The sequence below is a fragment of the Oreochromis aureus genome, linkage group 22, assembly GCF_013358895.1.
Source record: "Oreochromis aureus strain Israel breed Guangdong linkage group 22, ZZ_aureus, whole genome shotgun sequence".
In the NCBI taxonomy this organism is placed as follows: domain Eukaryota; kingdom Metazoa; phylum Chordata; class Actinopteri; order Cichliformes; family Cichlidae; genus Oreochromis; species Oreochromis aureus.
In genome coordinates this window covers 29,248,488-29,273,085 of record NC_052962.1, presented here as the reverse complement: position 1 = coordinate 29,273,085, position 24,598 = coordinate 29,248,488, and the positions used below count along the sequence as shown (strand labels likewise).

The 24,598-nt window shown below is 40.0% G+C and overlaps 1 protein-coding gene across 1 annotated transcript; it reads right to left on the bottom strand.

Annotated features, from left to right (window-relative positions):
- Positions 1-4: 4 nt before the first annotated feature.
- LOC116326658 lies at positions 5-24,508 on the bottom strand. The gene is made up of 35 exons (XM_039605168.1): positions 24,392-24,508; positions 22,818-22,941; positions 22,186-22,345; positions 21,906-22,098; positions 20,719-20,790; positions 18,385-20,278; positions 18,198-18,275; positions 15,355-15,468; positions 14,939-15,095; positions 14,455-14,647; positions 14,197-14,262; positions 11,747-13,601; positions 11,502-11,567; positions 10,710-11,246; positions 10,535-10,614; positions 10,244-10,393; positions 9,247-9,407; positions 8,687-8,840; positions 8,241-8,435; positions 7,973-8,129; positions 5,916-5,956; positions 5,559-5,806; positions 5,122-5,302; positions 4,681-4,884; positions 3,828-3,978; positions 3,624-3,694; positions 2,670-2,762; positions 2,245-2,477; positions 1,902-2,082; positions 1,559-1,753; positions 1,039-1,189; positions 700-815; positions 390-515; positions 122-272; positions 5-33 (listed from the first exon to the last, which is right to left on the bottom strand). The coding sequence occupies exons 2-35, from the start codon at positions 22,924-22,926 to the stop codon at positions 5-7; spliced, it is 8,562 nt and encodes a 2,853-aa protein (XP_039461102.1). The 5' UTR covers positions 22,927-22,941; positions 24,392-24,508.
- Positions 24,509-24,598: the final 90 nt, after the last annotated feature.

The following is a 24,598-nucleotide window of genomic DNA, read 5'->3' as shown; positions in this document are numbered from 1 at the left end:
CCTTTTAGCTCTTGGCAAAGAGCGTCTTGCAGGCTGCAAGAAGAGAAAGGTGAGGCTCCAGTAAACTTCCTGATCATGTGAAATGGACCATAAACAAACTACACTGACATGTTCTCCTTACCATCACTGCAGAAGCAGCAGTCTTTGCCGCCGATTCTCTTGACGTCTTTGATGATTCTTTCATTCTTACAGTATTCACAGGTAGCCGTGATGCTGTTGACCCTCTTAAATTCTTGAAAACAGGCCACACTACATGCGAAGTATATTTTTTCCTGCACATAAACACGGTTATATTTTGATACAAATCAGTCCACACAAACATGGATGTTTCTGGCAGTTTACAGTGTTTGTGGTTCTCCACATTTAAAGAATGGACGGGAGAATGGTACCTTTCTCTGGATGACTTTGGGTGTAGTTAATACGATGCTTTGACACTGGGCACATAGCAGCTTCAGTGGTGGATGGAGGAAATCCCTTTGACTTTTATCGGGGACTCCTGCAGGATTCTGGCTCTCCTGTAGATCAGAAAAAAGAAACAAATGGACGGGCCATTGTTCAAAACTTCTGATAGAAATGTGAAAAACAAAATCTACAACTGAAGCACGCTGTAAAGAAAGTATTCCCACTTTTAGGTGCTTTTAAATGTTTTTGGGTGGCAATCGAGGGCTTTGTTTTATTAGCATATATTAAATACATTACCCTGAAATCCATGCCACACTTAAGAGTGCAGAAATTTCTGATGGAGGCATCTGACATGGCAAGGTGACAGGTTGGCACTGCAGTCTTACCACAGTGGTCACAATTCAATGAGGCACCTAAGGAGAAGGGGAGGTTTAATCAAGGAAAGCATGAAGCAGATTTATGTTTGCACCTTTGAATTTGAAGTCTTTTCATATAACAGTTTAAAAAATGCTTCATCTCCAGGTTTTACTCTTCTAAATAAAAAATGGTCAACACACGATGAAAGTTTGAAGCTTCTGAGTTACAAACAGAACAAAATAAGACAAACAGAATCTGAACAAAGCATCCGTCCCGTACCTGATGAATTGACAGCCTGGATCTTGAATGCCGACACGCAGCCTTTGGTGCAGAAGAGCTCCACAACATTTTCACTGTTTTTGTTTTCAACCATGTCTGATATCGGAGAAGTGTTACGGCACATAGTGCACGGCTGTGGGGTTTGGATTTTCTGTGCAACAACAAAAAGCAAAGACTGAACTCAGTTCAAATTCAGCTCGTGTCATTTTTTGAAGATTAGGAAAAAGTAAAGTTTTGCTTTTAGAAATTGCCTAAAATCTTACATGATAAATGAACCTCCTTTGATCCAGCTTTGTTGCAACCTGCTTATACTTGCAAACTTGCAGCCAAAGCTGCGTGCCTCATATGAGTGTAGTAATGCCCTCTTTTCTTAATGTCATACAGACCCAGCTGTCTAACACTAAGTGACAAAAACAACCTGAATCCTGGGTTTTTGGCTCATTATTAACATACTCGATGTGTTTAATATTTGCCACAACCCATTTACAACAGCAGGAAAAGCAAACTGTATCCTTCGGACCTGCTTGAATTGGGCCAGACACTCTGCGCTGCAAAGTTTGTTGCTGCCCTCCTCCATCTTGAGCGTGAGGGGTGTTTTGCGGTGTGCGCGGCAGTTCGCACAGACGGTGATATTGTTCATGCCGCAGAACCGCAGAAAACACGACTCACTGCAGATCTTGTGGATGACGCCCTCTTTCGTGATCTCGTGTTTGCTCTACAAGAAAATAAACAGAAGTCAGGCTCATTTAGCACACACGAATCCAGCTAACAAATAAACTGCAACTTAATCCACGAGAGATGTAACTATTATAGCAGGCAGTGTCATGTAATTAGATTAGAGAAACTGTTCTCTAGTCTCTTACAATGCAATATCTGCTGCACATGCTACATTGTGAGTGTGATGAGACGGGAGCCACGGGTATTTTGGTGGACACTTGTTTCTTGTAGTTGAAGGAGGACAGGCAGGTCTGGCTGCAGAAATCTTTATTTGTCCCCTCGTTATCCACCGGGGCCTGGAGGATGTCCCGAGGCTGTGTTATCACTCTGAGAAAACGAGGAACGGTAAGATTTAAAAAATTCAATAGAGTGAAGTTTAGATAAAGTTGAACTAAGTTAAAGGACATCAGTTATTCTGTGAATGAGCCTATAAAGAAAAAATAAATAATTAGAGGTCCAGCAATCAAAGACTGGGACTGTTAGACTCACTGAAGACAGAAGTGGCACGTCCTCCTAACTGGTATCTTTTGGTAAAACTTCAGAAGGCAGGAAGTGGAGCAGAATACACCGGTGTGGTTTTTCCTCTGGTAAATTGTCTCTCCATCCATCAGGGCCTGTTTGCAGGTGGAGCACGATGCAGGCACATCCGTGTTGATGAGTGAGGGCTCTGCAGGTTTGGATTCATCGGTCAAGGAGAAAACCGACCCAATCTTTAAGTCCTCCTGTGAAAACCAGAACAGGAGACCATGCGCGCTGGTGGAGTGCTGCTTAAATGATCCCCTGAATATTTAGATGATTTATGATCTATGTTTTTCTAATTACAACAAATGACATCATTGTATGCACTAATATCTAACTGAAATAATTAAGACGTTACTGTATAATGTAAAGGGGAAAATGATAGAGTATCTTACTTTTACTACATTTGGCTCCTTCTTGACGTCCTGATGAGAAACTGAGGCTGTGAGACTCTGGTTGTACCCCTCATCGATGGGCTCTGTTTTGATCTTGATGAACAGGCAAGAGAGATTTGGATATATTGTATAAGTTTTATACTAAAGGCCTACATGTGCAGCACTGTGAGTACTCTTAGGCTACGTTCACACTGCAGGCGAAAGCACATCAAATCATGTCATGTCGCATTAAATCCGTCTTTTACGTCACTGACACAAGACAGACGCTAATTATCAGCGCCGGAGAAGCACCCGAGAAGACATCGTGAACGCTTCCTGGCCATCCAGTGTAGATGTCAGTGAAACTGTTGGGAAGACAACGTTGGAGAAACGTGAACATTTTATTTGTACTGTATAATCTGCAGATTCTGACAGAAATCTGCAACTATCCTTTGAAGCACTGCTCCTCTAAAACAGCAATAAGGATAATTATTAGGCCATATGTAAATAACAAAATAACTTTATAACTTAAAGCAAAATTGGGAAACGTAAAGTCCGAAACAGGTCTTTATATTAAGGGCCATCAGTCAAACAACACTGTTTGGTCTGGGTCCAAACAGAGCGCGTTGCGTGTGACGTCTTCTTTTGCGCATGCGGGCCGCTTTGAGGGCCGTGAACGGTTCACACTGGAGCGCGTTTGCTGTCACATTTTATTTGTAGTGTGAACAAGCAGACAAAAAAAACTGGATTTGATCAAAAAATCAGAATTGACCATTAAGACCTGCAGTGTGAACGTAGCCTAACTTAAGTGGTAATATACTGGAAAGAGATTTAATAAACAGAATTTATTCTAATCATAAATTGCTGTTATCATTCAGTTGGTAATAACATTTATTCTGTCACTGAATCCAAACTAGGTTTAAGATATTCATACATTACGGCTACTAAAGAAGACATTTTTAACATAAAACTTACGCAGTCGAGGTGTATTACAGATGGCTTCACGTCTTTAACCTCACAAACTTCAGATAAAGAGCTTTTCTTTTCTATAAAGACAAAAGCACGAACAAGATTTCTGCTTTTGACACCTAAAAACTTAAAAACTGCTATCCAACTGCAAAATTCAGCACAGCACTGCACAAATGCTCTCTCTGCAGTTTGAAATATGACTGTAGATACCCGTCACAGTGAAGGTCTGGGCCTCGTACACCATCATACACCTGTTGCTGCAGAAGAACTCCAGCCTGCCCTCGTCGTTTTTATTTTCAATCATGTCTGACAGCTGATGGGACGTCTGGCACATGGGGCAGAGCTGACGAGTGTCAACTTTCTGCAAAGATAACGAGAGAAAAATGTGAGATGAAGAACAGCATTACCTTAGACATATGTTGTAAAATATTATGCCTGCTGCACATTTGTGAAGGTGAGACTCGTAATGGTTTTTAAAACTGTGAACTTTAAAAAAAAACTCAGCTCTGCTACAGAGCTGTGTGTCTGAATGTCTTAAACAGGAGTTATAACATTTTGCTGTTTGCATTTAAGCTGCACATGTCTTGTTTAACACATGAAACACAAAGCCTGGTGATGACCTGTTATTATTTTGTTGTTCACATTTAAATTATTGGATGCTCTGTGTGTTAAATGTGCCCTGATTTCTTTTTATTTGTCTGGATGATATGATGGAGGTACATTAAGCACAAACACATCAAGGGAATATATAAAAGATGGCCTCATGTTACCTGCACATAGCTACTTTACCACAAACATGGTTGCTTGATTATGATTAGTAACTAACAGTTTTAATAACTAAAAATAATAAAACATGCTCCTCTTTCTCTTTCCTCTCAACTAGCCACCTGCCAGCGATCGCTTCCTGTTAAAAAGGAGTTCTTCCTTTGCACTTTGCTCACTTAGAGCACCTTCGGTCATGCTTTCACAACCTTACATTCCTACTGTGAATGTGTTGTTTTAGGCACATTCAAGTGCTTTTGTCAAATATGGAGATAATGAGTGTTTTTTAAAATTTCTGCACCTCTTTAAACTTGACCAGACATTCATCACTGCAGAGGGCTTTACTGCCGTCCTCCATCTTCACCATGAGACATTTGTTGTAGCAGACGGCGTCACACATGTTGCAGAGAGACAAGCGCAGGTTGTTGACTTTGCGGTAGCTCATGAAGCAGGAGTCACTGCAAAGTCTGTGGACCACGCCATTCAGGATCACCGTGAATTTGCACTAAGGTTGGAAAGGGAACGTGTTAAGAGTAGTTATTACAAAAATATATTATGAACGTGATAATAATAACAAGTTTTAAATCAAAAGGATGGAGATATTCTGCAGGTTTTTTAATTGTCACAAACACTCGCCTCCAGCGTTGTCTAAGGATCCTTAAACAGTTCATGACAAATGCGCTACAATCCCCAGTGCATATAAAACAGAGTTCAGAGTAATTTACTTAATTTTTTTCCTTACATAACAACATCTGGCACACATCCTGCACAGTGAACTAGGTCCCTGTTTTGATGGAGGCTTAGTAGCAGCCTTTTTCATTTTGGATGTGACAGAGGAGAGACATGTATTGCTGCACAACTCCTTCATAGTTCCTGAATCATCCACCGGAGCCAGGATGATGTTTTGAGGCCGTGCAATCACCCTGAAGAAATAAGAGGAAAGAGATCAAATTTACAACCAGGCAAAGATTTGATGATGGAGCTCCTGAACTTTCAGAAATGTTGTTTATTCATTAAAAACAATCATCTTTATACATTTCTGAGTCACTGAGATTCAATTTTTTGTTGATCAGCATGTGAAGTTACCACATTCACAAACTTGTTGAATCTGTAGAATGTTTGTTTTTATGCATTTAACCCCGCCGCTCGTTTAAATGGAGAATTAAAATACAGACTTACTGAAAGCAGTTGTGGCACTTTTTGATGGGTATTTTGATCTCGCGATGCTTTTCATGTAAGCAGGCCATGGAGCAAAAAAACTCCTCTGTGTCTTTTGGCTTGTAAAGTGTCTCTCCTTCCAACAAATTCTTTTTGCAGTGGAAACAGAGCGTGCACGCGTCGGCAATGAGCAACACTGTGTCGTTTGGTTCGACAGCAGCAGGAGAGGCATCGTTTTCGCAGGAGGGCGAACACATCCTCACATCCTCCTGTGGGAAGAGCCTCAGTTAGTATATAGGGATTAGAAATCTTCCCCAGACTTGAATGTAAGCTCTGTTTTCTGTGACTGAATCGGAAAAAGAAACAAAGCATACTCACAGTGTTCGTCTCTTTTGATTGGTTATCGGTTTTTCTCTTCACTGAAGGGAGAAAACAGACATGTTATTACTGAAAACACAGCTGCTGTTCATGACTTGATCAATAACCTTTAATAAACTATTACTTTGTATTTGACAGTTTTATTTCACCTTAACTTGTTCTAAATTTTTTTTAGGAGTCACACAGATAAAATCATTAAATATGATCCAAATTTTCCTCCTCCACACAAAGTCAAAGTAAGGCTTGTTGGGACACACTTAAGAAACACTTACTGGATTTATCTCACATGTTGGAGGCATATGGACACTTTTTAAATAGAAGATGTCAAGACGAATGAAGATAATTATAATAAAGGGAAAAGAAATCGATACTTCTGTTAAAAACTTTCAGAATAAAAGCAAAGACAGGATGCAGAGATTTGTAAGACGAGCCTTTTACCTACAGTTAAGGTGATTGCTTGGATTTAGCAAGTAAAAGTACAACTAGTCACAACATCACAGACTTCTACCAACAGTATTTGAATTCTATGTTTTTCTGTCACTAGATTTGTCTTTATAGAGCAGTGTCAACATGACATGTTTGTTAACAAACACATCAATAGTCTTATCATCATATAACAACATCATGGTTATTACAAAATAAGAGTTTTTGAGTACTGGTAAATACTTTCCTGTGAAAAAGTTATCATTCAGTAGTCTGTTAGTTGTGAAATAGTGACAGTGAAAATCTGACCACAACACTATCACTTCTGAATATCAGGAAACCTCAAAAGAATGAAAAGGAAGAGAAAGAGTGAGGAGTGCCACTTAAAAGGCTGAACCGTTTTTGCAGTAGTTACACTGCCTCGCTGCTGGATTCTGTGGCATTTCGTGGCACAGTATGATTTTATTTTACCTTTTAGATGAGGCATCAGTGCACTGTGGTCCTATTTTTTTATGAAATCTATGACAACCCAAGACTTTCCTCATATCCTATTCCTCCACAAGTACACAGATAAAAACTGCACAAACAAGGCAATTCATTCATTTAATTATATTACAATTTCACACAGAACCATCTCTGGGGTTTAGAGAGGAAAACAAAATCCAGTGAGCAGCATTTCTCTGGGTAATAATGCTGTTCCAACCACACCTTTCAGCTAAGAAAACTGAGGCATCAAGTCACACGGCTCATAAAAATTAGACAGTAGAAGATTGGAAGAATGTGGGCTGGTCTGATTACTTAATCTTAATGTCTGCTGATACGGGGATGGTATGGACAGAATCTGACAAGAACAATATGAAGGCACTTCCTGCTGTGACAAAACAAATTTCCCACGTGTGGGACTAATAAAGGTTATCTTATCTTATCTGATCGATTCTGCTTTGTATCAACAGTTCAGATTGGTGGGGGCGTAACAATGCAGGAGATCATTTCTTGGCACAGTTGAGCACCGTTTAAATGCCAAAGCCTACCCGAGTACTGTTGCTGACCAATTCCATCCCTTTGTGACCTGATTTCAGCCAAGCTTTGGCTGTCAGAGAGATGGACTCAAATTTGACTCTAGAATACTTTGGTTTTGGTCAATTCATTGGTTACAATGTGCCCAAAACCTCTGCCACAGGAGCTGGAAGGAGCCATCTTCTGATGTCACAAAGTTCAGATCATGGCAAACTGGTTCTTGAACATGACGATGAGTTCACTGCACTCAAACAGAACTCACCAGAACCCAGTCGAGCACCTTCGGGAGGTGGTGGAACAGGATATTTGCTGACATGCAGCTGACAAACCTGCAGCAACTGTGTGATGCTATCATGCCAACATGAACCAAAATTTATGAAACTATAACATGAAGAATTATGGCTGTTTTGAAAGCAAAAGGGGTCAACACAGTACTAGCAAGGTGTACCTAATTAAATGTCTGGTGAGAGTATAACTTGTATGTGATAAAAACAGTTTAAATTGTTTGGTTTTAAAAAGTAAGTGCTATATGTCTTTTATAACGTCTCTGATTTTGACCTGAAGATCCAGTAAAAAGAAGTGAAAAATGGACGTTTGACAGATTCACTGTGGATTACCTTGATCCATCTCATCTGTCGGTCGCAGCTTGTAAGATTTCACACAAAAGCGGCCGCAGAAGAGCTGCACCACGTTCTCATCGTTTTTCAAGTTGACCATGTCCGAGACAGGTCGTGAAGAGAGGCACATGGTGCAGCGTTGGAGCATCCTGGAGTTCTGCAGAATAAATGTTTTTTTTTTTAAAAAGAGATCTTTGGGTTTTTGTGTAGATTAGTAGAACATTTTGGTCCCACATCTTTGCATTTTCTCTCTCTGATGTATCCGCACCTCTTTGAACCGCTTCAGACAACCACCACTGCAGAATGTTTTGGTATCATCCTCCAGCTTCAGCATTAGCGGTTGGCTGCGGCACACAGAGCTGCAATTCTCACAGATACCCATGTTGTTCTTGCAGAAATCATCTAAGCATGCGTGGCTGCAAAACCTGATGACGGCCTCGTTCAGGGTCAGCTCACATTTGGTCTGAAGTTGGTGAGAAAGGAGCCATGGACATAAGATTATGGGTTATAAAAAACATTATTTTTTGTTTAGTTATTAATATTAATAAAATGCCATTGAACAGGATAATAAAGACATACAACTCTTAAAGGAGACACTGTGATGTGCATGTATACGTAATTAAAGGCAAAAAATACAATTTTTTTTAACCATAAGAAAGGGAAAAATAAAAACTCTGAACACCCAGGTATTAAAAGAAAGAAAAATGTGCTTACACTGCAGACTTTTTTGCATATGTTGCAGACTGATTTTCGTGTTTGGGTGGATGCAGACTTGAAAGAGCTCAAGCAGGCTGGGCTGCAGAAGTCCTTCATAGTTCCTTTAGTGTCCACAGCAGCCATGATGAGGTCCAGAGGCTGCGATATCGCCCTGATCGAAGGGGAGAGGAGGACAAGCACTTAACACGGACACTTACATATCCTGGAACCATCCTACCTGCTCAGCAACAAACAGGAGAAATTAATTAAATAATCGTCACCTGCTGGACAAAGTGATTCATTCAGCAGCTTAACAGGTAGATAATTCCATCAGGAGCTGCTACGAAACATGGCGCTAAACTGAGAGCAATCATCTGGTGGCTGCTTAACTAACAAAGTGACGTCATGCAGTCTATAACTTAAACTTTACAACTATAATGTCATTATAATGTCATATTGTTGTATATACTCTTTGGTTATGCTGCCCCCAAGTGGATAAAAGTCTTTAATAGAAATAAATTAAAACAGTGCGTGCCTGTTAGTCATCGAGAACAGAGCAAAGTTTCAACAACACTCACTTATGACACTGGTGACAGGTCTTGGTGGCCGGTTTGTTGTAAGAAAACATCTCAAACAGACAGTTTTTGGAGCAGAAGATGTCTGAGAAGCCCTTCTTCTGGTAAGCAGTGTGTCCCTTCGTCATGCTCTTTTTGCAGCGGGAGCAGTTCATGTGCACTGCCTGAAATGTAAGAGTTGATTAAACACATTTTTACGGCATTTTATGCACTGATGAGCTACACCACTAAAACCCAAACGTGTAAAACACAGATTGCCATTGCCTCGGTGCGTTAAAGAGGATCTCTGACACAGCCCCAAAAACAGTTCAGCAATAGCACGAGGAGGTGTTCAGCTGGTCTCCACTCACTAGTGAGAACCACCTTCAATCCACAGACCAAGCTACCAATTTCCCAGAGTCAGACACCTGAACACACCTCTAGAGATCCTGTGACCACGCCCTGATGGGTCTGAGCTGTTCTGACAGCACAAGAGAGATCTACCCAATACTGTACAGACTGTGTTAATGTTCCAGCTGATCAACAACACTTCTGCCTCTACTAGAGCTATTCTCATGATCCAAGTGGTAAATAATCCCTTTAATGGTATCAAAGTTTTCACTGGAAAAAAAATCTGAGAGTACGATGAAAGAAAATCAACTGGCATGTTTGTCGGGTTTAAGAAGATTTTATGTGTTATAAAAATAAAACTAATGGACATTTAGTCTCTAAAAACATTAAAAGGCATCCAGAACATTTATGGATTTGATGATTTTCAATTCAGTTCAATTCAATTTTATCTATATAGCACCAAAGCACAACAACAGTTGCTTCAAGGCACTTTGACTACTACAACAATAACGTTTTAATCCTTGTAGTTGATAGATAGATATATTGGGGAAAACACCTTTCTTTAAGCCTAATATCTGACATTTCATGCATTCAGCTCAGATGATTTCACCAAAAAAATATGTTTTACAGACAAATACTACTTGGTTGGAAGAGAAGAAAGTTTTCCCACCTTTGCAGAGCTGGGTTTGTTTGTGACCTCTGTAAGTGGGGAAGGTTTTGCACTCTGCGTCTTGTCATCATGGACAGGTTTATCTTCCACTGGCTGCTTGTTACTCAAAGATGACAACTGGGAAATGTGAATGGGACGCTGCACCTTCTCCTACATTTAAAGAAAACAAGAAAAAAAGGTCAAATAGTTTATAAAGAATGCAGTGATGCTTACAGACCTCAGATTTGTTCAACTTTTTAAAAGTGTAATTTCCAGAGCAGGTTGTAAAACATAACAAGAAACTGGACTCACGATGTTTAGTTTTGGGATAACTATCTTCACTTCTTTCATCAGAGTCATGGCCACTGATAGGTTGGTCTTCTTTTCTGTGACTAATAAAACACATTTCCACTTTAGTGGGTCAAACCTCTCCACAGTTCCCAGTTAACAGAACATAAACCCCTTTTTTTCACCAGATTTAGTTTACCTTTATTTAAAGTGGGAGCAGAAGCATTACTGTCCACATCCATCCAGTCATCATCTTCATCATAGTCCTCCTCCACATGGTTCTCTGTGTCGATATCCATTGCCTCTGCGAGTTCTTCATCAGCACTGTGCTCGTCTGGAGACGTATTTTTCTGCTTTCCGTCACCATCCTTGTTGCTCTTCTTGACTTCTGTTGTTGTATCTTCATCCGTTACCTTGGGCTTTGCACCTGAGCTGTTTGAGCAACCATCTGCAGCAATCTCCTCATTTCTATCATCGTCGTCATCAGTGTCTATGTCGATGTCAAAATTCACATTCATGTCCTCATCATCGTCACTGAAATAAATACTTGGCTCAAGGGCTGTGTTAAAAGATTTCTTCTCCACAGGTTTGCTGATGTCACCCTTCACTGGCATGTCCTCTGCCTTGTCTTCTTTCTCTGTGTTCACGGCTTCATTTTCATTTGGCTCCGGCTGCTCTTTTTCAGTCTCCTTCTTCTTTTTCTTTCTTTGGCTTTGCTTTCTTTTGCTTTTTTTACCTGTGGAAAAGACAAAGACAGATCTGTAAGAAGAATATCTGCATTTTTTTTTACTATTTAATTTTTAAACATTTCAGCTCACTTTTTAATTAAAGAAACACCCTTCGGAAATAAGCAAATAGCTAATATCGTCCCACCAATACATCAGTTGAGGAATATGGAAGGTAAATCATCTGCCATAATCAACATGAATACCACTCAAAAAATAACTGCAGGCACGACTATTATATCACACATCAAAGGAAACTTCTGAACCTTCATCATCTTCCTCAGCATCGCTGTTTCTGGGGGTGACAGGCTCCACGACTGGCTGCAATTCATCTTTAAAGGAAAGAGGAAAAAAGGAACTCGGCAGTGGTTCAACATTATTCCAATAAGTGGCGGTAACGCAGCAAGAAAAAATAAACATGCATGGAAATCGTGGTTTCTAAACATTCCTAATGGGTTTTGCAAATATGCTGAGGGAGGATATTGAGTGAACAGAGATTTAAGTCACATACCTGGAATCTCAATTTCCTCAAGAGTCTTTCCTTCGAATCGTTCAAGAGATCCATTCTCCAGTGCCGACAGCAGCTCTGAGATTTTTGCGACATCAGCAGCTGCGTCGGGCATCTGATAATACTCCCAGTCTGTCTGAATGTCACGGCCCAACAGCTTAGCCAGCTGAGCGAGTTCGTCATTTTTAAGGCTGAGAATCTGGAAAATTCTTACTATGTACTTACGAAAACACTGAGACCTGAGAGCTTCCTGGTTCTTTGCACCACAGCGATTAACGAACATCCTGATACATGCGTGCCCCTTGTGAAAGTCTGACCCTTTGCCACCAGGTTTCCCAAATAAGAAGGGATTGTCCTTACCTACTCCACATGTGTCCCTCTTGTCCACAAGCACTGTTAGCGCAGAAAGCATATCAGGGCTCAAAGTAAGAGCAAATTTTTTTCCATTTGAGTTACCAACACTGATCGTGACTTGGTGCTTGGACAGAATTTGCTCCAACTGGTTCTGTGAACCAGCAGCATCTTCCTGAAGCTCTGTGGAAGCCCTTTCCTTGAATGACTGGAGTGTCATCCTTGAAACGTCCTGAATATTTTTGTTTAAGAAGGACACGAATGCAAGTACCACTTTAAGAAGCGCATTGTAGACCGGTGTTACTGCATACATCATCAGGCTCTGGACTGCAGAAGCTGTTGTCCTGTTCAGGCACTTGTAGAGCAGCATCACATCTTGTGTAAACTGTAAGGTTGGCTGGCAGGGTGTTTTTGGTTGTGATTTTGCATGGGAGGGCCATTCTTTCGTACACAGCTTAATAAATGCCTCAGCTTCCTCTAACACCTCTTCATCACCATCCTTCAAAGCCCTGGCGTATTTAATGTCAGCGATCTTCTTCAGCGAATTTCCAAGCTTCCAAACGAGAGATGGTTTGTCAAACGACTTCGACCCCTCTTTGATGCCCGCAATCTCCCCAACAGCTTCTACAACGGCGCTGAAGTTTTGGGGCTTGACTGCATCTTCGAAGCTGTTTATTGACTTCTTTCTTAACGTCATCAGGATCCGTGCCATTTGCCTCAGCTTCTGAGTGACGTATCCCTGATTCTGTTTCTTCTCTCTCATGTGGTAGCAACATTGTGCCAGTTGTAATATGTAAGAATCTTCGCAAACTACAGAGGAAATATCGTCTTTCTTCATTTTTTTCAACATCTTCTTCACACCTGTTGAGATCTGTTCAGGGTCCGTTAGTCCAGTGGCAGCAACCAAAGTTAAGATTTGACTCTGAAAGCCTTCTGGAAGTTTATTGGATGCCATTGAGGGACACTTTTGCATATGATGCCACACCACTTTACGATGATACATGCGTTTACAATATACACAAGTTGCGAATGTTTTAAGTGTGGACATCACTGATTTTCTTTCCACTTTCAGTTTTCCTCTGCGAGCCTTCAAGACTCCTTGGTTGTGTTTGTAGTTTCCTTTGTTTCGCAACATCTCGAGACGCTTTTTGCGTTCCTTGCTGTTCCTGCGCATTGCGTACACTTCAGCAATTTCAGGTTCTTCCTTTCTATGCGTGAAAAGGTGACGAGAAATTTTAGTTTGAGGTTTCCCACAAACGTAACAGTAATTTCTGTTAGTGAAGGAAGTGTCTTTAGACTTTCCATCATAGTCAGACTCATCGGAGTCCGACATATCGTTTGGCCCTTTGGAAGAACCGGCCTTCGAGTCATCTGCATTTTCTCCAAATTCCTGATCCTGGTCATCGTTTTCGGTAAAACTGTCATCATTGCTTGGTTCATTGTCAAAGACATAATCTTCATCAGAGAAGCATTCAGCAGAACTGAATTCCTCATCTGAGTTTTCAACCTAGAATTAATTAAGAAAAAGGCACATTTATGCACATAACAGAACCCAACACACAAATCTAACTACACTCTGATTTTCATTACAATATACAATCCACTTAACACTCATGCTGACAGTCCAGACTCCCATGTTCTCTCCGTTTGTCTTAGTTTAGTTCAGAGCGAGTACTCCCTCGTCTTTGGCCGACATATTTAGACTTAAAATTCTGTTTGGATGGATTTTAAACACTTATAATAACCTCAACAGAACTTTACATTTGAATCATAGTTATTAAAGAGCGGCATCAAATCCCTCCCTGTCTTCACCACCCACAACACTGGATGCATATATTGCAAACAAAGCATTTTGACTCAGAATTAACAGCATTATGACTGCTACTGTGTATTTAGTGCCTTTTTTCATTCACAGGAGTCATTATAAGCACAAGGTCTGCAGAAGAGACTGTGCTGCTAAGATTACCGATGGACTCTTAGGAAAGTTAAACCCTTTTAACCCTTTTGTAAATACCAGTCATCATAAAGTGATGAATCCCGAGTCTGCACCCACGTTTACAGTGCTGGTGTTTAATATGAAACAAATCTTGTTCAACACCTACTCTTTCATCCACTGTCGACGACGCTGCAGTCTCCATTTCTGATGTTTGTGGTTCTTTGTTTTGATCCTGTAAATAAAAAGAAGATAGAAAAGTCAAAAAGAAAACTTCAAAAATATTTTTTTCCTGTATATTCTTATATACTGTTATGAACAGAGGTTGACACATCTGTAGGAGATGTTAAGAAATTTACACACAGGGACAAAGAACAAAGAAGTCCATCCCCGTAAAACAACATCATACCAAACCAAATAAACCTACTGCTGATCGCCACGCATAAGAGGACTGCCCATAGTTGTAAGTTATCTCCTCGCCTGGAGATATTTTCTTCAGAGCAAACAGGCACAGATGTGGCTTCCCCTCATGAGCGATTTTCTTTATTTTGCAGTTGGGGCTTATGTGATCATCATTCACGAGTCGTCCGAGAGTCCCATCCTCTGCAGAAGCATCAATACTGCAGGGCAAATGCTCACAATGAACCTTCAACCACTGTTAAAATGATGCATTTTATCACAGTGACTGGGACTGATGGTGGTGACGGACAGTCAGTGTCTGCACATTCAAGCTACTCAACCTACTTATAAAGATAATGTTAGAGAAAAGCATGTTTCATGCACATAATGAAGACAAAAAACTGGATATGACTTGATATCAACGTTTCTCAGGACACACAAGGGATTTCTATTAAATATGAGCTTTTAGACATTTTTAAACAAGAACAGTCCTTAAATTGCTGAAAACTCACCACCAGTTTGTTCCGTTCCAGGAAAACTCAAACGAGAAATTGTTTAGGGTGTCTACACATTTCTCTGTACGGGTTTCTCCACAGGTTGAGACGTTCCCCCGATACTCAACAACAAAGGTGGATGGCTCAATGGCTTTATTGGTGAACACACCTCTCCCTACAAATATGCAAAAAAAAAAGAAAAAAAGTTTGATTCAGTTACTAATTGTAGTCATAAGACCAATCCATGGTAACTAGACCAATAGTAATCAAATAGTATTTACAAAAAGTGTAGTACTAAAGTTTCCTGATGTATTCCATCTTTACATGATCTATTATAAGATTATCTTTCAGTATCTTATATCAACAATCAACAGGGGCTGAGTCTAAAAGCCAGTTTACAAAAACAACCATAACAGCTACAAGGGGTGTCCAACCTTTAGTGGGATTAATAAACATTTCCTTCAGGAAGGATTTGTCCTTGCATGCCTTTATATGCTGCAGGGCATCCTGCTCAGGAGTTAGCTGTCCGCCTTGCTGATCCACATCATCTGAAGAGTCCAAAAATATTATTGAAACACAAACATCATTAACACAGTTCTCACATAAACGATCTGTGATGTAAAGATGAAGATGTGTTACCATTCTTTTTCAAACAAATAATTGCATGCTGCAGTTTCTCTCATCTTAACAATAATAATAATAATAATAATAATAATAATACATATTATTTGAAAGCGCCTTTCAGAACACTCAAAGACACTCTACACAGCAGAATAATAAAAGCAACATAAAAGCAAGCAGTTTACACAATCATAAAAACATAAGACATAAAACAAATTTAAAATAGCAGAGTGGAAAGGTTATGTGGGATAAGCTATTTTGAACAAGTGAGTTTTGAGTCTAGACTTAAAAAGAGAGAAGGAAGTGATATTTCTTAAATCAGGAGGTAGGAGCAGAGTCGAGGAGCAGAGCAGATGAACGCTCTGCTCCCCATGGTGGCAAGACGAGGGGAGGGGACAGAGAGAGAAAGAGAAGAAGAAGATCTGAGACACTGAGATGGAATGGTGATCTAAACCAAATCAGAGAGATTTGGAGGGAAGAGATGACGAATAGCCTTAAATGTATACAAAAGTATTTTGAAATTGATGCAATATTTGACCAGGAGCCAATGAAGCTGCTACAGGACAGGGGTGATGTGATGGATAGAAGGGGTCCTGGTGATAATATGGGCAGCAGAGTTCTGGACGCGTTGGAGCTTGTGGACGGATTTTGGAGTAAGACTAAAAAGAAGTGAATTACAGAAATCGATCTGGGAAGTAACAAGGCTGTGAACAAGAATGGCAGTGCCATGTGGAGTGAGAAAAGGACAGAGACGATTAATGCTGCGCAATTGAAAATATCCAGACCGAGTGACATTATTAATGTGTGAATTGAAAGATGGAGTACTGTCGAGGATGACACCCAAACTTTTCACAGAGGAAGAAACACAGACCGGCGAGTTATTGATAGTAATAGAGAAACTGTTGGTTCTGGATAATGTTGATTTAGAGCCGACCAAGAGAAGCTCGGATTTATTACTATTGAGTTTGAGAAAATTAGAAGAGAACCATGAATTTAGTTCAGCTAAGCAGAGGGTGAGGGAGGATGGGGGATGAGCAGAATCAGGTTTAATGGACAGATAAAGCTGGGTGTCATCAGCATAACAGTGAAACTGAATATTATATTTACAAAAAATGTGTTTAAGCGGAAGAAGGTAGATAATGAAATGAAGGGGCCCCAGGACAGATCCCTGGGGGACGCCAGTGATCAGAGGAAAGGACTGAGAAGTGAAGGATTTGAGTCGAATAAACTGAGTGCGATCAGACAAGTATGATTTAAACCAGGCTAGCGGAGTATGGAAGAGACCGATGGAGACTAACCTACTAAGCGAGTGAGAAATGGTGCTGAAAGCAGCAGTCAGATCAAGGAGAATAAGAATGAAAAGTAAACCAGAGTCAGTTGCCATAAGAAGATCATTGGTTATTTTTATAAGCGCTGTTTCAGTGCTATGGGAGGGGCGAAAACCAGACTGGAACTGTTCATACAGATTATTATTAGTTAAGTGTGAGTGGAGTTGTGTGACAACTATCTTCTCAAGAATTTTTGAAAGGAATGGTAGATGGAAATAGGACGGAAATTATCAAAATTATTGGGATCTAAACCAGTTTTTTTCAATATTGGGGTGATGGCAGCAATTTTCAGGGAAGCAGGAACAGTTCCAGTGGTAAGTGAAAAGAAGAACAAAGGAAGAGCTACATGGAACATCGGAAACCAGGTCTTGGTGTATTTTGTGAATTTTCTCAATGAAAAACAACATTAGAGAATCACAGAAGGAAGATGAGTAAAGGTGAGCAGGTAAAAGATCTGGTGACCTGAAAGAAGAGTTGAACAGTGAAACCAGTATCTTGGTTGAGTCATCATTTGAACAGATAATGGTGGAGTACTAAGCAGATTTTGTTTGATTAATACACTCCTTATAATACAGAATATGATTATTAAACATCTTTTTTAGTTTATTCACCATTCATGTTGTGGAAGAAGGCAAACTATGTGCATGCCCTGGATACAGAGGGTGAGTATGTCCTCACCTTTGGCAATCTTTTAAAATTTTGTTTGGGTAGATCTTAAAGGCTTTGAATGGGCTCACAGAATGATGAATATTGTAGCCAGTCATTATTGAATGTAAGTAGATTAAATACATAAACAATATTGTCTAGTTCTTTTTTCTTTTTTAAAATCCTTCATAACTTCATTAACCTTTTAAGGTTGTTTTTCTCTGTGCAAGTACTGTTCATGACAGCTAACTCAATATAGTGGAAAACTTAAAAGTTGTAGCTTAAAAATACAAATATCCCCTGATTATAGCCTTGTAGGGGCAACTTAGGCCTGCAGGCCCCGAGAGAACGGGAACCCGTTTAGAAAAACAATATTTTGGTTTTCTAGTTGCATTAATAAACACATCTGGACAAAATTTAAAGTGGTATTAAAAAGGTTACTGGGATCTGGCATCACTTCATTTTGTCCTAATAAACATTTGTGTGAAACCTGATCATGTTCAGTGTATGAATTCTTTGACCCTTCCAGCCATGTCTTCAGGTAATTTTTGAGTCCTTAGAGTCTTGAAGTTGGAGTTTTCCAGATTCATTGTGTTCACAAGAACAGTACAGACATTTGAGGAGTCCACAAGAATAATCACTCCAGGTTAATAAGTACAGAAAGGCTCATCTTTGCAACATACCGCTCTGCTGAAGTAGAAAATCTGACTCTTCACAGTCCACCACAGAGCTGCCCTGCTCCGTATCTGGCTCCAATTCATCTTAAACGATCAAAACAGACAGCCATTTATTCACACCTCTTTAAAAGAAAATCTGATGAGCACTGACAGGCTGATGTGTGTTTATGTCTGCATAATACTGGACACAAACCTTCAATCTCAACCTCATCCAGAGAGTTTCCTTTGAATCTTTCAAGAGAGCCTTTTTCCATTGCCAGAAGCAGTTTAGCTATTTTTGCGAGTTCAACAGCCGCTTCGGGCAGCCGATAATAATCCCTGTCCATCCGGATGTCATGACCCAGCAGTTTAGCAAGGTGAGGTAGCTCGTCATTCTCCAAGTTAAGAATCTGGAAAATTCTTGCAATGTGCTTGTGAAAATGTACGGACGTGAGGTGCTCTGGGTTCTCTGCAGAGCACATTTTTGTGTAGACCCGAACGCAGTGGCCTCCGTGGTAGAGGCTTGTAGATGAACCGTCTGGCTTTGCAAACAAGAAAGGATTGTCTCTGTGTACGCCGCACGCTGGTCTCTTGCTCACAAGCAGCGTTAACGCGCTGACGAGCTGAGACGTCAACAAAACAGCAACGTTCTGCCCAGTCTTGCCTGCAATATTAATCCTGATAAAGTGCTTGGACAACACCTGGGTAGTCTCGTCCCGCTCCTGGAATGACTTAAGGGTAATTTTTGAAACCTCGGGTGCACATTTGTTTAAGACTGACACCTGTGCAAGTATGACTCTGCAAAGTGCATTGTACATCTGAGGGGTTTCATACTTCTTAAAGCACTCAATGGCAGAAGCAGAAGTCTTTTCCAGGTGTGTGTAGAACGCCTGTATGTCACGTGTGAACGGTATCGTAGAGGGGCTGTGTACTTTCTGTTCACTTGATGAAGGTGCATCGTTGTGAGGGACAATTTCCTTCCACTCCTTCGCACACAGCGTCATGAATGTGTTAGCATCTCTCACGGCCTCCTTACTGCTGTCGCTCTGTGTGACAACAAGTTCTCCCAGTTTTTTCAGAGCATTTCCAAAAAACAAGGCAAGGTTCGGTTTGCTGTACTTCTGCTTTTTTTCATCAAAACCAGCGAGGTTTCTGACAGCAGCGGCAACTTTGTAGAAGCTTCTGGGTTTAAGTGCTGCTTCAAAACTCACTATTCCCTTATCATGGAGCTCTATTAAGAGCCTTCCTATTTTTCTCAGCTTCTGTCTGACGCGCTCTTGGTTTGTCGGAGTATTTTCAGTGTTCTCAATAAGACTCTGGGTCATCTTCATGAAAAGGTAGTCGTGTTGAATTAAAAATACAATTTCATCTTGTTTCATCACTGAAAGTATCTCCCAAACTTCAGACGGAAACTTTTCAGAGAACTCCGACTCGGTGACGTCCCCCAAGATGCTCGTCTCGCCATGTGTTGCAGCATTTATTGTTTGTTTAGCACACTTTGCTACATGCCTATATAGGTCTTTGCTATGAAGCATTACTTTACAATAAATGCAGTGCACAAAATTTTCAGCAGTCATTACATAGCGGGATGATCGTCTTCCCACTTTTAGCGCTCCTGTGTTACTCCTCAGAACCTCTTGATTATGTTTGTAGTTTCCTCTTTTTCGTAATTTGGCCAGCAGACTTTTACGTTCTGCTGAGTTTTTGGGTAAAGCAAAGATTTCAGCGATTTCAGGGTCTTCATCGATGTGCCTTGAAAGATGCCGAGCAATTTTGTGATAACCTTTCCCGCAAACATAACAGTAATTTTTCTTTGTGAAAGATGTTCCTCCGCCTTTTAGTCCAGCCTTAGTGGATCTGTCTCCTTTGTATCTGTCTCCTTTGTATCTGTCTTCTTTGTATCTCTTGTCTTTGTCCGAGTCATGATCATCAGAACTCGAAGTGTCATCCTCCTGAATTGATGACACTCTCCTGAAGTTTTTCGTTGTCTCTTGAGAATCTAACTCAGAATGTGGCGAACTGTCCCTGGATGACCTTCCAAGATCAGCAGAGCGGTCACTGTCATGACTTGGACCGGGTAGTTCGCTGTCATCATCCGAGTCTTCAAACTGAAAATACAAATTAAGAGCATGTTGACAGACTACATTTGGTTTACTGAGATACTTTATATGTTTTTATATGCATTTAAAAATCATGCAGTACTGTTTTGCAACTGTGTCATCAAATAATCAGAGGAACTGTTTGAGGCATGAATATTTCATTGTTAAAATGAGATGTTAAACATCACTAGTACAAAAGAAGCAAACGCATAGCTTTGAGGTACTGTGCAAAACCAGAGCGACAGACCACTACACGCCTTCCAGACAAACAACCTCCAGAAAATGTAGAATTTAGAAATATACCTAAAAAGCATGGACTATAAAATCTCGCACAGGTAAAACATGCAAACTCCAAACACCACAGCCCCCGACAGACCATGAGGTTCGAACCAGGAACCTTCTGTAGTACTCCAAAACAAAATCCACCAAATTGATGTTTGTTTACGTACTCTTCTTTTCTTGGGTGTTGATGAAATTGGATACATTTTTTTGTCTGAAGTAGTTGGTCCATCACATGACTCCTGTAAATGTGAAATAAGACAAAAAAAACTGATCATAAACGTTAATATTTGGAAATGTTTGGTAATATTTGGCATACCAAACTGTAAATTTGGACATACTTGTGTATTGGTTTGATTGAGTTCTTACTATTACAAAACATTTTTAATTTGTCTTAAAAAGAATTCAAAAAAGTTAAAGCTAAATAAAACACTAAAATTCAGTTTATCATTTTTTATTCTTACTTTATGCTGGTTTAAAGTACATCTTTCTAAAATATACTTTTTTTTAAGTATGTTTGGAAAGAAAGAAAGTTTTGTCTTTCATAATCCCCCTTTTTTAATAAGGGTTGTTCCTTTTGTAGTAAGATAAGAGGACATGGACAGTGGCTGGCTGAATGAGCTTACTTTATTCATGATTACGGGATGTGAGTCGAGATGTTCTTGGGGTTTATGCTCAGTGGAGACTCGTTAGTTACTTGACTGCTTCTAACAGGACTAAGCTAATTAAATCTAATGCTGGAGAATTCCCACAGCTATTCTCATGAAGTTCCTAACATGACTGACAGCTACACTCTAAATTTTTTTTCACTCCTATAGTTTGTTCACTCTGGTCCATGAATCACGTGAGAATGTTTACCCCCCTTAGTGTTCAGATGTGTTTAGGGTGGAAGCAACAAAATAAAGTATGTGAAGATGTTGTTCTTACTTTGTGTACTAATGGATGACCTGGATAATTTACATTCATTTTAAAGCTGGTTGCTACAGTTTGCTTACTTTGCACATCTAATGGCACCCTGCCACATCCCAGAAAACAAAGCACACCAGGTTAAAGAAAGGCATCAATCTCAAACTGGTAGAAGGATCAGAACCAAGGTCGGATCACAATCTCATCATAAAAGAGCCACTCTGGGGTTCTCATTCTGACCACATTTGGACCATTCGTTGGTACTAGCCAGACTGAGAGCACCTCCTCCAAACACTGTTAGTTCTAGATTTTTCTAAGTGTAATGCTATTTTACACTTATAGATGTCCGTTTCTTCTGAATGAGAACAGAGAACTGTTCTGGTGTGTTCAGAGGGAGTGAGTGGAATATATAAAAATCAAAAGAAAGGCTTCTTTAATAATATAAACCTACCTTGGGACGCCACGAGTAATAGGAGCTGCCGTAGTTGTAAGTTATCTCTTTGCCTTGAGGTATTTCTCCCACTGCAAAGAGGCACAAGTGTGGCTTCCCCTCATAAACAATCTTCTTCATTTCACAGTTTGGACTTATGTGATCATCATTCACAAGCCTTCCAAGGGTCTTGTCCTCTTTGGAAGCATCAACGCTGCACATACAAAAGTGACACCTTAATAAAAGAAAGCTGTATATAAACCGTCCAAAACACTTTAAAAATGCAAAACAAACACCTTACCACCACTGTTCTCCATTCCATGTAAACTCATATAAGAAACCATTCAAAGTATCACCGCTTCTCTCCTTAGGCCTCCCGTCTTTGCGAGGAAAGATCTTCCCACGATACTCGACAACAAAGGCAGATGCTTTAATGGTTTTGTTTGTAAAGACACCTTTTCCTAAAAATTAAATTAAGAACATAAAAATTAGGTTCAACAATTTCACTATAAACTGTTAACACTGGAACTGCCATGACTTTCCATGACTGTGGCAATAAATATAGCACTCTGTGCATTCAAATAAGACATCATCCTTTTAAATACATCCAGCAAAAGTAGAATTAAGTCTTTTCAGACCAACTGTGGCTGTGATTATTGACAAGTCCACAACTTCCCAGACATATTTTTATAAAGGAATATTCACATTTTTATCTCATCATATACAATAATAAAATGTGTTTAAGTATGTCTAATTTTACTTCTGAAGACCAGAAATACACTACCTGAAAGTCTAAGCCTCCCTACAGTTTAATGGGACCACCAGATTCATTCACTGGAGCTACCAAGGTTGAATATTTTTCCTTTAATTTGTCACACATTCGTGTTCCAATATAAAAGACTGATATCACAGTCTTATATATACACCACATACCTTTAAAGGAGTCTATGAACCTTTCTTCCAGAAAGGGTTTGTCTCTGCAAGCCACAATGTGCACCAAAGCATCTTGCTCTGGATTCACTCGCTTGTGTCGGTTTTCCATGACAGCTGGAAAAATCTGCTGAGCACAACAATTATAGCAATGTAAATATTGCAGCAGACAGTTTATTTATATTCAAGGTTTGAGGCTTGAGGTGTGTTTCCAGTGTGCGAATGCACGCCAAAACACATCTGGGGTGCTTAAAAATAATGTTATGCCCCACCCACTATTAAAGGAAGTCCAGGCCTGCTCTTACTGATAATTGACTAACATAGGAGGGTTGTCAACTAGTCAGTTCACCTTGACCTTCCTGGCTATAAAAGCTGGCCCAAATGAATTGCTTAGTCTCTCTCTCCCCAAGTACACCTGCATAAATCCAGGTTGCATAAGTATCGTAGATTGTATACTTTCAATACACTCATCCCTTTTATGTACTTGCATACAATATGTTCAACACATGCTGCCAACCTTAATCAGAACAACTGTAACTTTTTAGTTTCAATAAATGTATGTGTGTGTTTGGTAGGAAAAAAAAATCAAGAAGCTCATATTTCTAATATTTGGTCACTCAAATGTAAATAGTCCAAAAAATTGGGAAAATAAGTTAAACTATCTCATTTTATTTATAAAGTAAAAAAAAAATTACAAGAAAAAAATATAATTCCTCAATTAGAAATGATACTACTTTGAACTAATGAATGCACTAAGTTCTAAATGTAATTACTTATAATAATAAGTATTTCCACTTGATTTGTAGTGAAGCAGAATGAACAAACTGGCACTAGAGTAGATTTTCCACAGACCTCAAACTTGTGCTAAAGTACTTGAGCGGCGCTGCATGTAGAAGTTTGTTCCACTTTCCTCTGTAACTTCTTGGATAAATGTGTCTGTTCTGCTCAGTTGTACCAGGCACTATACAACTGAGCAGAAAACCCATGCATCTGGACAGCTGCAGCTGTATCTGGCTAATGTTTACATTCAGTTAGTTGTACACATACATGCTTTGCTAGCATCCTTGCATTAACTAGCAGGTGAGAAACGAACCAGTAGTGGTTTCTGAGCTGTTTACCCGTTGTTTTAGACCTAGCTAAATGTATTTCAAGAACTACTTCGGTTTCACACCAAACAACAGTTACCTCCGCTTTAGTGTCCACAAGAAAAAACAAGAAGAGCTCCAAGTGTAGCTAGCATAGAAGTAGCCATCTTTCTTGTATGGCTAATGAGAGACCACGTGACGATAAAGGGGCACGATCTGGGAGGAGCGACGGTATCTCTGACCAATCACTGGCGGTAACGTCACCGTTTGACTGCAGCGGCAGCGAATCCGCGGTCGCGACCGTCTCAGCCACCAGGAGCAGCGAAGAACCGTGAAAGTGGAATGAGCAGTTTATGAGGACATGGCGGGGACGAGTACCGTCGGCGTTAAGCGTCCTCATAATCCGAGTAAAACACACCGACTGGAAATCACATTCATCACATTTTCGCCTACTTTTGAGCCGCTTTAACGAGTGAATCAATAAAGTTTCACCTTATTTCAGAGAGCTTTCCTTCCAAGTTTCTCTGCTAGGAGACCATTTATGCATTACTTCTGTTTAGTTTGGTTCACTGGGAGTGAACTGGATAAAAAACGAGGACAGCCTGGAGACAAAAGTTAGAGGCGAAGCTGGCTGTTTGGACATGCGCAGAGGAGGGAAAGAGTTAACTGGATGAAGAATGCTGAACATCGAGGAAAAAA